The sequence below is a fragment of the Cydia pomonella genome, chromosome 8, assembly GCF_033807575.1.
Source record: "Cydia pomonella isolate Wapato2018A chromosome 8, ilCydPomo1, whole genome shotgun sequence".
Lineage (NCBI taxonomy): Eukaryota > Metazoa > Arthropoda > Insecta > Lepidoptera > Tortricidae > Cydia > Cydia pomonella.
This window is the reverse complement of record NC_084710.1, coordinates 23,372,006-23,385,923: the sequence shown is the minus strand read 5'-3', so window position 1 is coordinate 23,385,923 and position 13,918 is coordinate 23,372,006. Positions and strand designations below refer to the sequence as shown.

General features: G+C 36.3%; 1 protein-coding gene across 2 annotated transcripts; it reads right to left on the bottom strand.

Moving 5' to 3' along the window:
• Positions 1 to 405: 405 nt before the first annotated feature.
• LOC133520877 (sodium channel protein Nach-like) lies at positions 406 to 12,754 on the bottom strand. 2 transcript variants are annotated; one of them, XM_061855572.1, is made up of 12 exons: positions 12,430 to 12,754; positions 11,759 to 12,018; positions 10,982 to 11,179; positions 10,223 to 10,392; positions 9,452 to 9,548; positions 8,849 to 8,963; positions 8,266 to 8,390; positions 6,762 to 6,913; positions 5,406 to 5,459; positions 3,935 to 4,032; positions 1,603 to 1,708; positions 406 to 648 (listed from the first exon to the last, which is right to left on the bottom strand). In XM_061855572.1, the coding sequence occupies exons 2-12, from the start codon at positions 11,974 to 11,976 to the stop codon at positions 524 to 526; spliced, it is 1,458 nt and encodes a 485-aa protein (XP_061711556.1). In that variant the 5' UTR covers positions 11,977 to 12,018; positions 12,430 to 12,754; the 3' UTR covers positions 406 to 523. The 2 variants fall into 2 exon arrangements, with proteins under 2 accessions (XP_061711556.1, XP_061711555.1); XM_061855571.1 differs by lacking the exon at positions 12,430 to 12,754 and having other exon boundaries at positions 11,759 to 12,327.
• Between the last annotated feature and the right edge of the window lie 1,164 nt (positions 12,755 to 13,918).

Genomic DNA, 13,918 nt, shown 5'->3' with positions numbered 1-13,918 from the left:
TCTAGCTTCACTCTAGTGATCTTAGTAGACATATCGTTATTGTTGTTGGTTTGTTTTGTCTAATTAACTGTAATACTAACTTTAGATACATAAGTCATTGTTACCTAACCTTATGGACGTCAAGTTCGAAATAAATATTTCAATTCAATTCAATTCAATTGCAAGAAATCTACCAGTATCTGTAGTTCGCTTTTTTATCGTTAGAAAAAAGGATAACAATCTTAAAATGTCTTTTTACTGAAAAGCACTTTTTTTTAAATCATAATCACTACTTATGAGAGCAAAATAATGAAACTAGTCGTATTTTAATTATAATTGTTATATATTTGCCGTGACTTAAGTTTCAAAATTGTTTAAAAAAAAAGACACCTCGAAATCCCTCATCTTCTTCCTAATCCAAAAAAACGAACTATAAGAGCACATGGCGACATAAGGTTTCGACATGGTAGAAGACATACATGCATAAATCAGAATAATTATTGTAGCTTACTCCAGACAAGCAACCCTTAAGTAAAATGTTTGATTAAGTCTTCTGGGTGAGTGCATCCTTCGTGTAGAAGAAGAGTCTCAGCGACAGGAAGTAGACGATCTCCATGAAACTGAGCACACTGCATCCCAGGAACAATCCCGCCATACTGCCCACTGCCACTGAGCACAAGTTATTAGAATTATCCATGACAAACGATCCATCCTACAAGATGTAACCAAAATAGGGATATCGTGATCTGATTAGGAAATAGATGGTATAAAAAAAACACAGGCATAGGACTGGGATCAGTGGCGAGCAGTCGTGTTGGAGGCCAAGACAAACTTTGGATCGCTGCACCAGATGAGTAAGTAAGTAAAAGAGAAAAGATTTTGACAAGTCCAAGTCGATCAGCCCTATATATAAAGGCCAATAATTTTTCGCTTTAAATGTTTTTTCTTTAACTTTTTCCTAATCAGACGCGATACCGAATATGCCCTTAAATTGATCCCACTATTTTTTTTACACCTTGTATATTCCAACCCAGTTCTCAAAATTTCAGTTCACCGAAAATAAGAGCTGGCAAAAATACGTACCCTTAATTCGCCTGTAGGAGGTACTAAGTTCGATAGGCATCAATTCGTTTAGTAATTCAACATAATTATTGAAAATTAAGTAAAAGTCGTGCGTTGCGTGAAATGATTGAACACGATCTTTAAGGTCGTATTAACACCCGTTCAAAATCATAACAAATTTTCAAATTAGAATCCACCTCACACTTTCGTAGGATTTAAAATACATATAACAGAAGGGCAAAAAAGGGAAAATACGCACTGGTGGCCTAGCGACAAGGACGCGCGGCTTTTAATCCAGAGGTCCCAGGTTCAAACCCCGACTCGTACCTACCAATGAGTTTTTAGGAGCTTATGTACGAAATATCAGTTGGTATTTACCAGTCGCTTTTCGGTGAAGGAAAACATTGTGAGAAACCGGACGAATCCCAACAAGGCCTAGTTTACCCTCTGGGTAGGGAGGTCAAATGGCAACAACTTTCGCAAAAACTTTTGCCTACGTCAATCCTAGCGGGCCCAACGTGAAGATAATGAACTATTAATCGTATAAATCACTATACCAACCTAGCACGTCAGTAAAACCAAAAATAATGTCTCTCCTGTACCGCATCCGAGGATAAGTAACGATGCCCCACTGCAGGTTCGTGCCCAGAAACCATTCTTGCAAAACCTGAAAAATTAAGTTGCAGCATTTATCTCCCAAATGTGTGTTCAAATCAGAGAGAAATAATAAGTAAGCTCACTCCATACAAGAGCTTTCTTAATTAATTATCATATAATAAGTTTTAAGCTCCAGCTTAACTTTATCCATAGCCCTGAACTCTTTTGATTTTTGTTACTCTCGGCCCGATTCGAAGCATGATTAAGACACGTTTAAGATCTTGGAAATATCTTTAAAAGATCGATAACTAAACGACATGTCAAAATTGACGTTTATTTAGATTCCGTTGTGATCCCAATAAGATCTCTCTACGATATTTCTAACGTCAAAGTGACATTGGTTGCCCAAATCTCAGAAGAAGGACAAGCAATAGAAGCCTGGCAAAATAAAAGCTTGGTAAAAGGTATCTTATTCACAACACGCTATTACTTTTTGTCTATGAATGAATGAGACATCAATCCGCAACTACTTTCGTTTTTTTATCGACTTCAGAATAATGACCTATCGATATTCATAGCTTTATTTAGTATAATACTATAAAAGACATGAATGATCTTTGGTGAACTTTTCTTAGTTATTTACCCTCTTGGTTCTGTATCTGGCAAAATTAACTTTTTATTTTTTTAGGTTTCAAAAGGATGAAGAATTAAAAAATAAATGGATTCAGCAAGTAATTGGTCAGGCGAAACTGGTACTGGTATTGAAAAAGTCATAGCCAGATATGCTCAAAACACTTTACATCGGATTCTTTTCTAGCAAATGAAAATATTAAGTGGAGGCGGCTGAAAGCTGGAGTTTCACCAACATTACATTTGACAGACACATATATACATATATATATATATATATATATATATATATATATATATATATATATATATATATATTCATATTTTACTTTAAGGTTAGTACTCCAGTGCCTGAGAATGTTGGTATTGCAGATAACATAAAAGTTTCCAGACATAATATATTATCGGAGTCATGAAGTAACATAGATAGCTCCTCAAAATTGGTATATAATATAAAATACTATACCTCACGCGACCAATGATGATCCGTATGACACTTCATTTTTAAATGGAATAGCTGCTACGTCAAATGTGTATATATTATCGCGTCTAGGCTAGGAGGTCTAATGAAAAATATGAAAATATGATTGTCGAAAAAATGTAATTGAAATTATTGAAATAAAAAATCATATTAAGGTGCGACCAGACCGCAGCTTAAAAAACGGTCACGATACGGAATCGCAGTGACGCGTCGTATGCGTACCGTTTTTGACGCATGCTCCCCACACCGCTGCTTAAAAAACGGTGACGGTACTCGGTCTCATATTAAGAGCTGTGCGGAAAGAGTCTTGGAACATATGGGAACCAAACCAATACATTTCATGGCTCTTCTCTTTCCGCACAGACTAATTATTTGATTTTTAGAGAGAGGGGAATGATCAAAAAGGGAATCATACTCATATTATAACAATTAGATATATGAAGCTGACAGTTTCATGTACAGTCAGGCAAGAAAGTCGTCTTTATTTGCATTGTGCATCTAGTCTAAAAGTGATAGCCCACTTTCTCAACCAGTAAGCCACTGTGCATACAAGATTGTTATCGTATATGTGGCTTATCTACGATGCAAGTTTTGTATTTAGTTACGTGCACATGTCCGAGTGGCGAGCCGTATAGCGAGTGGACTGTTTTTACTTACTAGACACTAGTCTTCTTTCGCTATCGAGCTGAGGGAGGTGTTACTCATATGCGCAAAAGGACGAAAAGAAAAGAGGAAGGTATATGAATCATTAGAAGTGTGCAAAATTCGTATTTTCTTTTTACTGACAGAACATAAGTGCATACTTTTTCGATATAAATATCGACACAGGTACATCCCTAGTAATTAACTCAACTTGTGACACCCTACAAAAATGAGGAATAACAAACATATAAACATCTCTTTTTGACACATTATCTAATTCGTAAGGAAGCTAAGGACGGGTATACATGTGTGTGCAGCATTTTTTCTTGACCGCCTTGGCTCAAATCGAACTGCTTCTGTCAATTATACGACATACAAACGATATCTAAATGATAAATTATCTAAAACAGAACTTATCGTTATCGTATTTCATACTTCGAATCGGACCGCTTACTATCAGGCGATTCGTCTGCTCGTTTACCACTTACATCATAAAAAATGAGCTGATTACATTAATGATGATGATAAATAATAGGTACGAACATAGGATTGTATAACGTAGTTGACATCGTCGCAGATGGGAAAACAGCCGCAGTTAATTTTCTTCTTATCCTTGTCTACTTCCAGCTTGTACAGCTCATCTATAATTAAATACAATTCCATATTTACATTTCACATTTATATTTACTTTAAAAATATGATCAAATAACTCCTTTTCAATCTACGTAGCTATAACAGTTGTATGTAACGCTGGAATGAGCTTCCTGCCGAGGTTTTCCCGAGGGGCTACAGTATGGGGTTCTTCAAAAAAGGAGTGTACAGGTTTTCAAAGGGTCGGCAACGCGCATGTAATGCCTCTGGTGTTGCAGGCGTCCATAGGCTACGGTGACTGCTTACCATCAGGCGGGCCGTATGCTTGTTTGCCACCGTCGTGGTATAAAAAAATAAATAAATAAATGTAACATCCATCAAAATAAGTTTATGACAAAAAAAATGTTTGGTCCAAGCTTTTATCGCTACTTAACTGTACTTTTATTTCCTCATGCAACTAATACTCATACTGACAATACTAAAAACCCCAAACGCAATTACGTTGCTTTGTTTTAAACTTTTATCACAGAGTTCCCATGGCCACCTCCTGTCTCCATCATCAGATCAGCTCGATGGTACCATAATATTGCATTGTCACCCGACTTACATATGTATGCACATTTTCAGCTTCATCGAAAACCGGGAGTGGGTCAAATTTAACTTGCAAGATTTGATTACAGACCCACAGACAACGGGACAGATGAAACTAAATAAAAGCTTGTAAAATATAATCGATTTTTTTTTTAATTTACTGCTTGAAGACCAAAGAAGAAAAACGCGGCAATTTCAAATTTGTCCTTACTTACATAGGCAAAACGTACAAGTATAAGTCTGGAAAAAAAATTAAGTACTGAAAATAATACAGAAATGATAAAAAGTATAAAATTCAATGCAAGATTTTTTGAAATTGTCACGTTTAGCAAATTCATTTTTGACTAGCTAGACTAAAATAAACAATAGATAGATAGATAGATGGAATACTCGTTATTGGCACACCTCAGTAAAAATATACAAGAAAAATAAACAATTGATTAAATTTAGAGGCAGACAACAGGCGGTCTTATCGCTAAAAAGCGATCTCTTCCAGACAACCTTTGGGTAGCGGAAATAGAGAAGGTAATCAAAAAAGTAGGTGTTGCTAAACCGTTATGACAACAATTGAATGAGTGTTCAGATTGGTGAGAGCAATCTGTACCCCTAGTGTAAATTTTATCGACATCATAACGTGACGAACGCGTTTGCGTTAAGTGTCATTTTGTATAGGAATTTGATTTTCCAAAACGTCCCGCTTGGCGCACTCTTTCTAAATCCAATACAAAATGAGACTAAACGCAAACGCGTACATCACGTTTCAAAATCGAATTTATTTACACTAGGGGTACTGAACACTGACGCTTTAACGTTTGATGGAGCTAGTCCTTACCATGGTATTGAGAGAGACAGCGCATTCCAGCCACATTGCAAATATTTTCATCGCCTGCAAGAAATTATAAGCAATAAAATCAAAATAACAGTTTAGTGATTGTTCAGGCGTTATTGCAATTTGAGAGTGATTGACACGAAAAAAACTATAGTAATATTCAATTGTTGCATAAATCACATCTTCAGGTGACGTTTGGTGGTCAACTACAGCAGTATTACTATTGCGGCGTGTTTGTTGCTACCGCTTTATCTGTCAATTTCCTTGGTAAAATGAGTGACGGAATGAACGCCATCTTATCTTAACTTATAATCTTACGGATACACTTCTACCCATTGAAATATTTTGAGCAATAACTCCCTTAGGAAAGATCCGTTAACTTCTCAAGAGCTTTTCCGACCATCTCCATATGCCGCTCATGCGCCATATGCGCGATTATGGAGCTCATGGGTAGCATTATGAATTCCTATGGTTCGAAATGCTCCAAAGTCCTTCATCCTTTGTCTGGCGAGAGCATGACATTCACACATTAGGTATTTTACTGTATCTTCATCTTCGCCACACATTCGATAATCGATGTTGTCAGAGTGTCCTATCTTGGCCAAAACTCCTTTGACCCCGTAATGGCCAGTAAAGGCAGTAAATACGCCTGTTATATGTCAGCAAGAAAAATATGTCAGTAGCAATGTACAGTAAAGTGAGGCAGGGCAACACTCAAAAAGCAGTGTTGCGTTGGTATTGCGCTAAGAAAAGCAACATCGAACCAAAACATATTGTAATTATCATAACCTCAAATTTTACAAATATTTACGATCAACGAGCGTGATTGTATGTAGGTACCTTGACTTTGCTTAATTTCATGCACAAGCTTATTTAATATATTGGTATTTAATGGTGACAGCAGAAATTTCTCTTGAAATAGCAACGGTTCAGAATGTAAACAAACATGATGGCTGTCATTCAATATCCACATTCCACAGATAAGTAAAACACAGATGTCACGCGATTTTAGAATTATTCAAAAACAGTGTTGATAACCCGCGTTTTTGCAAATTTGCCGCCTTTTGTTACTGACAAGATTTGCTTGACCAAGTATAGTTTTCATAGCTTTTTACTGTAACCGGAGTACAATCATTGCACGGAGAACGTCTTAATCACGGCAGTAATGCAGCGGCGAATAACACTTATTTTATATTTATTTGGATATGATATCCAAACGTCACCTTCAGAAAAAGTTAAATAAATTATCTGTATTGTTTTTTTCTTTATCGCATGGTATAAACTCATAAAAACGCATGATACTCGATGTCAATCATTATTTACATTGTTAGTAGAATTAATCAGATTTTTTTCTCTCACCAATTCTCCTGTAGAAGTAAGGTATACAGCCACAATACTTCATACATAGCCGAATCCGACACTCCATACGGCACATGGTGTATGTATAGACAGAGTTATGCTTTAGCGGGTTTTCGTTGAGGAAGCGGCATCGACGCTGGGCTACACTTAGCCTGAAATCGTTCGCTAATTAGGAAATTTATAATTTTGTGAAAATTGTGAGGTTTAAGAGAAATGTCCTCCGATGGACGCTCCAGCTGTAGAATGAGCTCCTTGCCGAGGGCTCCACCAGGGGCGACATTATTAGCTCCTCAAAAAGGAGTGTGCAGGTTTTAAAAGGGTCCGCAACGCGCATGTAACATCCCTGGAGTTGCAGGCGTCGATCAAATTAAATATTACACATAATGCAGGCGAGCCATATGCTGGCTTCTTTGTAATCATTATTGGCAACCTATGTAGTTAGATTATTATAATCAGTGAGCGCTACAAAACAATTTGGGATTTTCAACCTCGTTAATTCATTCCTTGGTAGATTATTTTGATTATTGATTGACATCTTTTCTTTGTTGCACTTCAATGTTTACTTTTCTGCTTTTTTTTTATACTACGTCGGTGGCAAACAAGCATACGGCCCGCCTGATGGTAAGCAGTCTCCGTAGCCTATGTACGCCTGCAACTCCAGAGGAGTTACATGCGCGTTGCCGACCCTAAACCCACCCCCCCTCGTTGAGCTCTGGCAACCTTACTCACCGGCAGGAACACAACACTATGAGTAGGGTCTAGTGTTATTTTTTAGAGGTACTTCCCCAGTTGGGCTCTGCTCTAGATCTGGAATGACATCCACTGGCTGTGCCCTACCACACAAAGCGAGATGAAATTCACAATGCCCATACCTCTCTTTTGGACGTAGTTTAAGGACGTACCCGGGTCCGGGTCTTCTTCTACCTAGCGTTATCCCGGCATTTGTCAGGGTCCGCTTTCCTACTTGCCTTCCTCCACTTTGCGCGATCCTCAATCAATCAATGTTTACCTTTGCTCCAAACAAAATTATACTAGTGGTTCAGTGTGCTATGGACCTCGCGAACCCCTATGGCTACACTAAATTTCCATGGTACGTAGGTAGTAAGGTACGAGTATAAATGGACAACCTACTCACAACAGTTTAATAAAATCGGTTGCGGAATGTTATCCGTAGAGGAGATCAATTCAGCTCTTGAAGTATTTATCAACTGGAGTCGCCTTTAAAAGCTTACCCATCTGTCGAAAACCACGGCCAATGGTCATATGTATTGCATGGACTGACGTTTATCTGACATGGCTATTTGTATATTACGTAAAAATAGCATTTGACATGCTCCTGTCTCGCAAAAATCCGCTGTTTTGTACAGAAAATTACAAACAAGGCATCTCCAGTTGATAAATCCTCCAAGATTCAGCTTGACAAACTATAAAGTGTATTTACCCAAGCTGATTCGAAGATGATTCGAGCTCGGCTAATAAATCAAAGACATATTTTTTGACATACTTGGCTGCTTCAGGCGAAGTGTAAACGGTGAGAGCGGTCACATACATCTTCATGTAGAAGTCCAGTGCTGAGTGCTGGAACTTCGTTGATATGTCTGGCACTTCCAGGGGGCCGTGGATATACACCTAAGTAATTTAGATTTCGTTTTATGAAATAGTTAAAATGATTAATTGAACGTAGTAATTCTTTGTTACTTCGAGATACTGAAACTGAATGTAGAATGTCTCAAGACAAATTTGTAATTTTGGGCAGATGGAATTGTATTAAGGAAATTTCTATAATATTTTACTTGATTTATACTAGATTATTCCTCGAAGAACACAAAAATATTAGTAAGTAAGTAAGTAAATATTATACACAAAATGATTTTCTGTCTATTTTTAACTGTATGGTGCACAATAAAAAATATTTACTTACTTACCGCTAAGAAGTGATCTCTTCCAGAAAACCTTTGGGTATCATTAGTTTAAGATATAAGTCATATTTCACTCATATTGTAGATGTTATCTATGCTAAACTTGATTACTTCAGTTAAATAATAATAAATTATAGGGCCGATATAATATATGCAGTTGTAACTTACATCATAAGCAGTCGATAAATTAATAACTTGGGCGAAAACTTCACCGTCCAAGGGATGAACGAAAAACGTTTCATTTTGATGTTTTATCAGATCCCATCTATTTGCTTCTCTATATCTGTAAACGATTTAAATATAACACAGAATTTTAATTTAGAAATTGGAGCGCATCTAATTAATGATAAATATTAAATGTAATAATTAATTCGTCAATACGTCGTCATTTGTTTCAATTACATAATAATTGAGTTAATAGTTAATTACACATTACTGTCAACTGTACAAACAAATACTCGGATGGACATTTTGCACACATAAGCTGTTTAATCTAAACTTGGTTTATCATTGATATGGTCCAAACATAATGCAAACTTGACGACAACCATGATACGACGCATCGAAGAGTCGTATAAAGTAATAATAAATCAAGTTAGGCGATTTAAAAACTAGAACCTCAAGATTTGCTATTTTATTTAGATTTTTATAGTTTGTTACTTTCACAATGACGCGCAGAATCAAATCTAATCCTTAATAACATGACAATAGGAGTCAAGTCATACGTCTTCGTGAATGATACAAGATATAGAGACAGATTTCGGTACTTACGAAGGCGAATTATACTCAGCAACTTTCGAGTTGATGGCGTAACACAGTCCCATCTCCGTAATAGTGGGTTGGACCTTTAGAAGAATCCCCGAAGCTCCTGGGCCATATGAATTTATGTACAGTGAGCTGCAGAGATAACTTTACTGACCCCTCTGCAAATGAATTTCTATGCAGGTGTCAGTTATTTCTGCAGCTCACTGTTCAACACATTTTATGCTTGTGCTATTTCTATTTAGAATCACGAAGTCTTTCAATCCTAATAGAATTAAAAAGTATCTCAAGATGTTTTCCCATTCTATCAATATTTTTTTCATAGACTTAGTGCGACTGTAACGCAATAGTGGGAACGAATGTATATAAATTCTAGGACACTTTGTTCTCCTATTATGATCGATAAAAGAAAAAAAAGCCAAATATAAAACTAAGTCTAGAGTACAAACTTAAATAAAATGCCCCTACTTTCTGTCGAGCAACGTATTGGTGATGAAGCCTCGTGATTAATTTCTTTTTTTTTGCTCATTAATGTTGTTTAAAGTGTAATATTGATAGCTCATTATGCAGTAAACTAATGTGAAAGTGTGCAGATAATGAAGAATTCATCTTGAAACGCGTTTTTTAACCATTCTAGACTCAAGTCTAGCTAGCTCACGTGGCCCATTGTAACGTCCAGCTATCCTTTTCTTCCACAAGAGTCCATTAACGTACGCTGTCTTGTACTAACCGTGCCATATAATTTTGAATGAATGAACAGAATTGAATGAAATGACCCACCTATAGTCAGTGTGGGTCCAAACGAAGCAGTCAGATTGAGAAGGGTAGGTAGGTACTCGGTGGGAGGTATTGGGTCGTAGTCGGATAGATTCTCGAAGTTCTTGTAGGTTGAGTTGGATAATTGCATAATGAATTTTTTGAGGGCTGTCTTGTCTGGGACTGGCGAGTTTCTGGAAAAGATAAAGAAATTAAAAATCCATGAAGCACTAAGCCTTATTTTTAGTGCTTTAGGTATTTTCACTCGATGGTCTTTTAGGAAGATCAGCGCTGGAAGTCGCCAGCAACGTGGCACTTCATTCTTTCTGTTTTTGTTATATAATTTATTTTTGGGTAAATATTTGTGCTAAGAAAATCTCTTTCATTGGCAAACCAAACTTCTTTTATTGTTCTATCCGTTACACTTGTTTGATTTCATTAGAGAGTAGAGTAGATGATACAATACCCACGTTGCGCCCCTCAATAGGATGGACCGATCAAGTGAAGATTCTCATCGGACCACCCTTAAAACTGTATGTGAGAAAAGCACTAAGTAGATAAGTAAGGCGGAAATAAAAAAGGACTTACAACTACCTCAATACAACTACACAACAACTACAATGACAAGAGTATACGATTAAGAAGAAGATGAAGATAAGAGATAAATTCCAAAAGTTCTGCTATTTCTACTTATAAAATGAGACAAACTAATGTTTTATTCTGTTGATCACTATTAAACACATCTCTTGTAAGAATGATTAAAAGTCAACAAAACTTACTAACCTAACATATAGCTCCAGTTTCTTCTCATCAATTCTCCGATGCGGACAAATGGTGACGCACGGAAACGTGGTGTTCCATGCGAACATGTCTCGGTCCATGGAAACCACGGTGGGTGAGGACTGGTAGCGCTCCCACGTAGTGCTGGAGAGGTACACGGAGCCGAAGACGGAGAGGATAACCAGAGCTAACCAAAGTAAGCTAGGAAATAAATAAATGATTTGTTAAGACAAAATGACAGAGCCAATAACTCGCATAATAATAAATAAATGTTTGAAGAGGTGGACTGATTTAGTTATGAAAGACAGACGGTGCTATAATGTTTCGGACAAGGCAAAGTGGATCGAGAAAACAAGAAAAATAGGCTCCAGCATCAGATGGGAATAAATTTTCAAGGAAAGAGAGAGAGATCTATAGGGAGAAACCATTATAACAGTGGGAAAATAATAATTGATTTGGTCTTTACTTAAAACAATATGACATATCTACTTATCTAATAAATTGCAGTCAAAAAAAGGATACACTTAATGCTTACGAGTATCTATAAAATCAGAAGTAGAACATCTACTTCCAAAGGATGTCTCCCAGGTGCTACAAGATGGCTCAGCCTATGAATAGGTAACGTACGTCCAGTTATGCCAGAAAGATCACCAGATAAAACGCTGCTTTCGTCTTCACGGCTCGGAAGAACTAAACTTTTCTTTGGTTGGTTCTGCTGTTTGGGATTATTTAAAGTTTTATAATTAATTACAAATTTTATATTATAACTAAAGGACTTACACTTCCAAAGGATGTCTCCCAGGCGCAACAAGATGATTCAGTCCATGTATAGAGGATGTATCGAGAAAGATCACCAAGTATGACGCTGCTTTCTTCTTCACAGCTTGAAAGAGCAACTTCACTTTGGTTGGTTCGTCAGGTTGCACGTATTTTGAGGTTGCTGCTGAGCGATAGTCCTCTTGGATAATGCGAGCTTGGTATGTGCGTTCGGAGAACATGGTTTTAAATTAAGCTTACACTTAGTAATTGATGATTTGTGTCTAGAAAGTTTTTAAGGACTGTATACGTAACAGTGAATTCACGTTAAGAAAGAAAAAAATCAATAGATTTGCTAAACGACAGACACACCTAAAAAACTGTCTCGTACCAGATTGAAAAAATCATGTATTCTTGTTTTATAAACTAGCTTTAGGTGAATACTTTCATAAATATTTCTCGAAATAAACCAAGCAATATATAATTAAAACACAAAAGACTAGCAAACGAAAATAAGAGACCCAATAAATTGACATGAGATAAAATCATACTTCTCCACACATTACAAAGCGAAATAATTTATAAGTTCCATAATTATGTTTTTACTAAAAAAAAACAGTAAATTACAGTTATTGATTGAAATATAGGAAAATAACAATAATAATCAATACGGGAAGATACAATACATTCAACACTTAAAAAATCGGGAAAGGAAGCTCCTTCCTAAAGCTCTCATTTACTAAACACTAAAATAATAATAACATACCAGCTAATAAAACAGTTACAAATCGTGACAAACTTTCATTAGCCAATCGTTCAATAATATAGCTCAATGATTCCACCGCAATTATGTGTAATTTTAATGAGTTTCCACTCGAAAGGTGATGTTATCCATATTGTCATGATTGAGGCTGTCACGGTAGCTATTATAATGTTATGTGGTCTAATTATGTCACATTTGGGTTGAAATATGGTTTATTTATTGAACGAGAGATAGAACAAATGAATAGCGATAGATAAACGCCTGGTAAAAAAGGACGAGCAATTATTGATGCAATGGAAATGTTTTATAGTTTATTTGGTTCCTAAATCCCTCCATTATAATTGCATGCTTAATATACTTAGCATAGCTACGTGATTGCTTTACGATAAAGAGAATTGATTGTAATAGAGAGGTAAAATATAAGAAAAATAGTGCCGCTTAGTTTGGCATCCAAGACATGCGCTGTACTGCGCCATATGTTTTGCGGTCACTGATTTGTCAAACTGTACATCGCCTTCTAGTTTACCCGTCAAATTCGATGCACAAAATTGTCGTAGATTTTACGCATCTTATTTAAGCAATGTATCTTTGTTTACGAGCAAGAGGGTCTAGAATCTACGAAAGATATTCGAATTTTTAATTTTTTTTTATGAATGATAGGCATGCGTTTGACCACGATCTCATCTGATGGTAAGTGATGATGCGGTCTACGTAGGAGCCAGCGCGTGGTTTTATTTCAGTTGTCTTTAATATAAATAATATTATATAAAGTGTGTGATTCTATTAATATCTAATCTTATTATTCGATTTGGGGCGTCACGTAAAGATAAAGATAGTTTATTATTCAAGTAGGCATATTACAATGCGCTTATGAACGTCAAATAAAGCTACACCGGCTCTAACCCACCTACACCTCTGACCCTCGACCTCGTATGTTATGATTGGACATCTTATAACGATTGTCATGGAAAGATAATCGCCGTCTTAATTCACAATTCAAAACAAGAAAAAAAACACTTCACAGATCATTTGACATTGGCACCGTGCACTTCGCACTTCGATCCAATCCAAACATTCATAAATATCCATTAAAAACAAAGAATTTAAAAAAAAATGAAAAATTATGCGCGTACAGGAGCGTTTTTCATGAAAGATGTTCTACAAACAAAATTAATGGCCATTATGACAGAAGCCATCAAAATCACTTTCGTTTAAAAAATAAAAAAAAACGCCCAACTTATATGTACCGTTCGCGCAAGCGATTTTCAACCTTGCTGTTTAAAACATAAGGTGTAAGCAATGTGTGATTTTATTTTGGTAAATGGGGTTTAGAAAAATGTTTCCACGTCATCGCTTTGACGGTAAAGCAACAAACTGTGGGTTTAATAAATTCGTAGTTTGGACACGTTTACTGCCAGTTA

What these genes read in the sequence shown, in the direction of transcription:
- LOC133520877 (XM_061855572.1), bottom strand. Translation starts at nt 11,976, where the DNA reads ATGTTCTCCGAACGCACATACCAAGCTCGCATTATCCAAGAGGACTAT. An exon ending in GCTGAGTATAATTCGCCTTC is followed by an intron (nt 8,964 to 9,451) that starts GTAAGTACCGAA and finishes AATCGTTTACAG; the next exon opens with ATATAGAGAAGCAAATAGAT. An exon ending in TTACTTCTACAGGAGAATTG is followed by an intron (nt 5,460 to 6,761) that starts GTGAGAGAAAAA and finishes AATTTCTTGCAG; the next exon opens with GCGATGAAAATATTTGCAAT.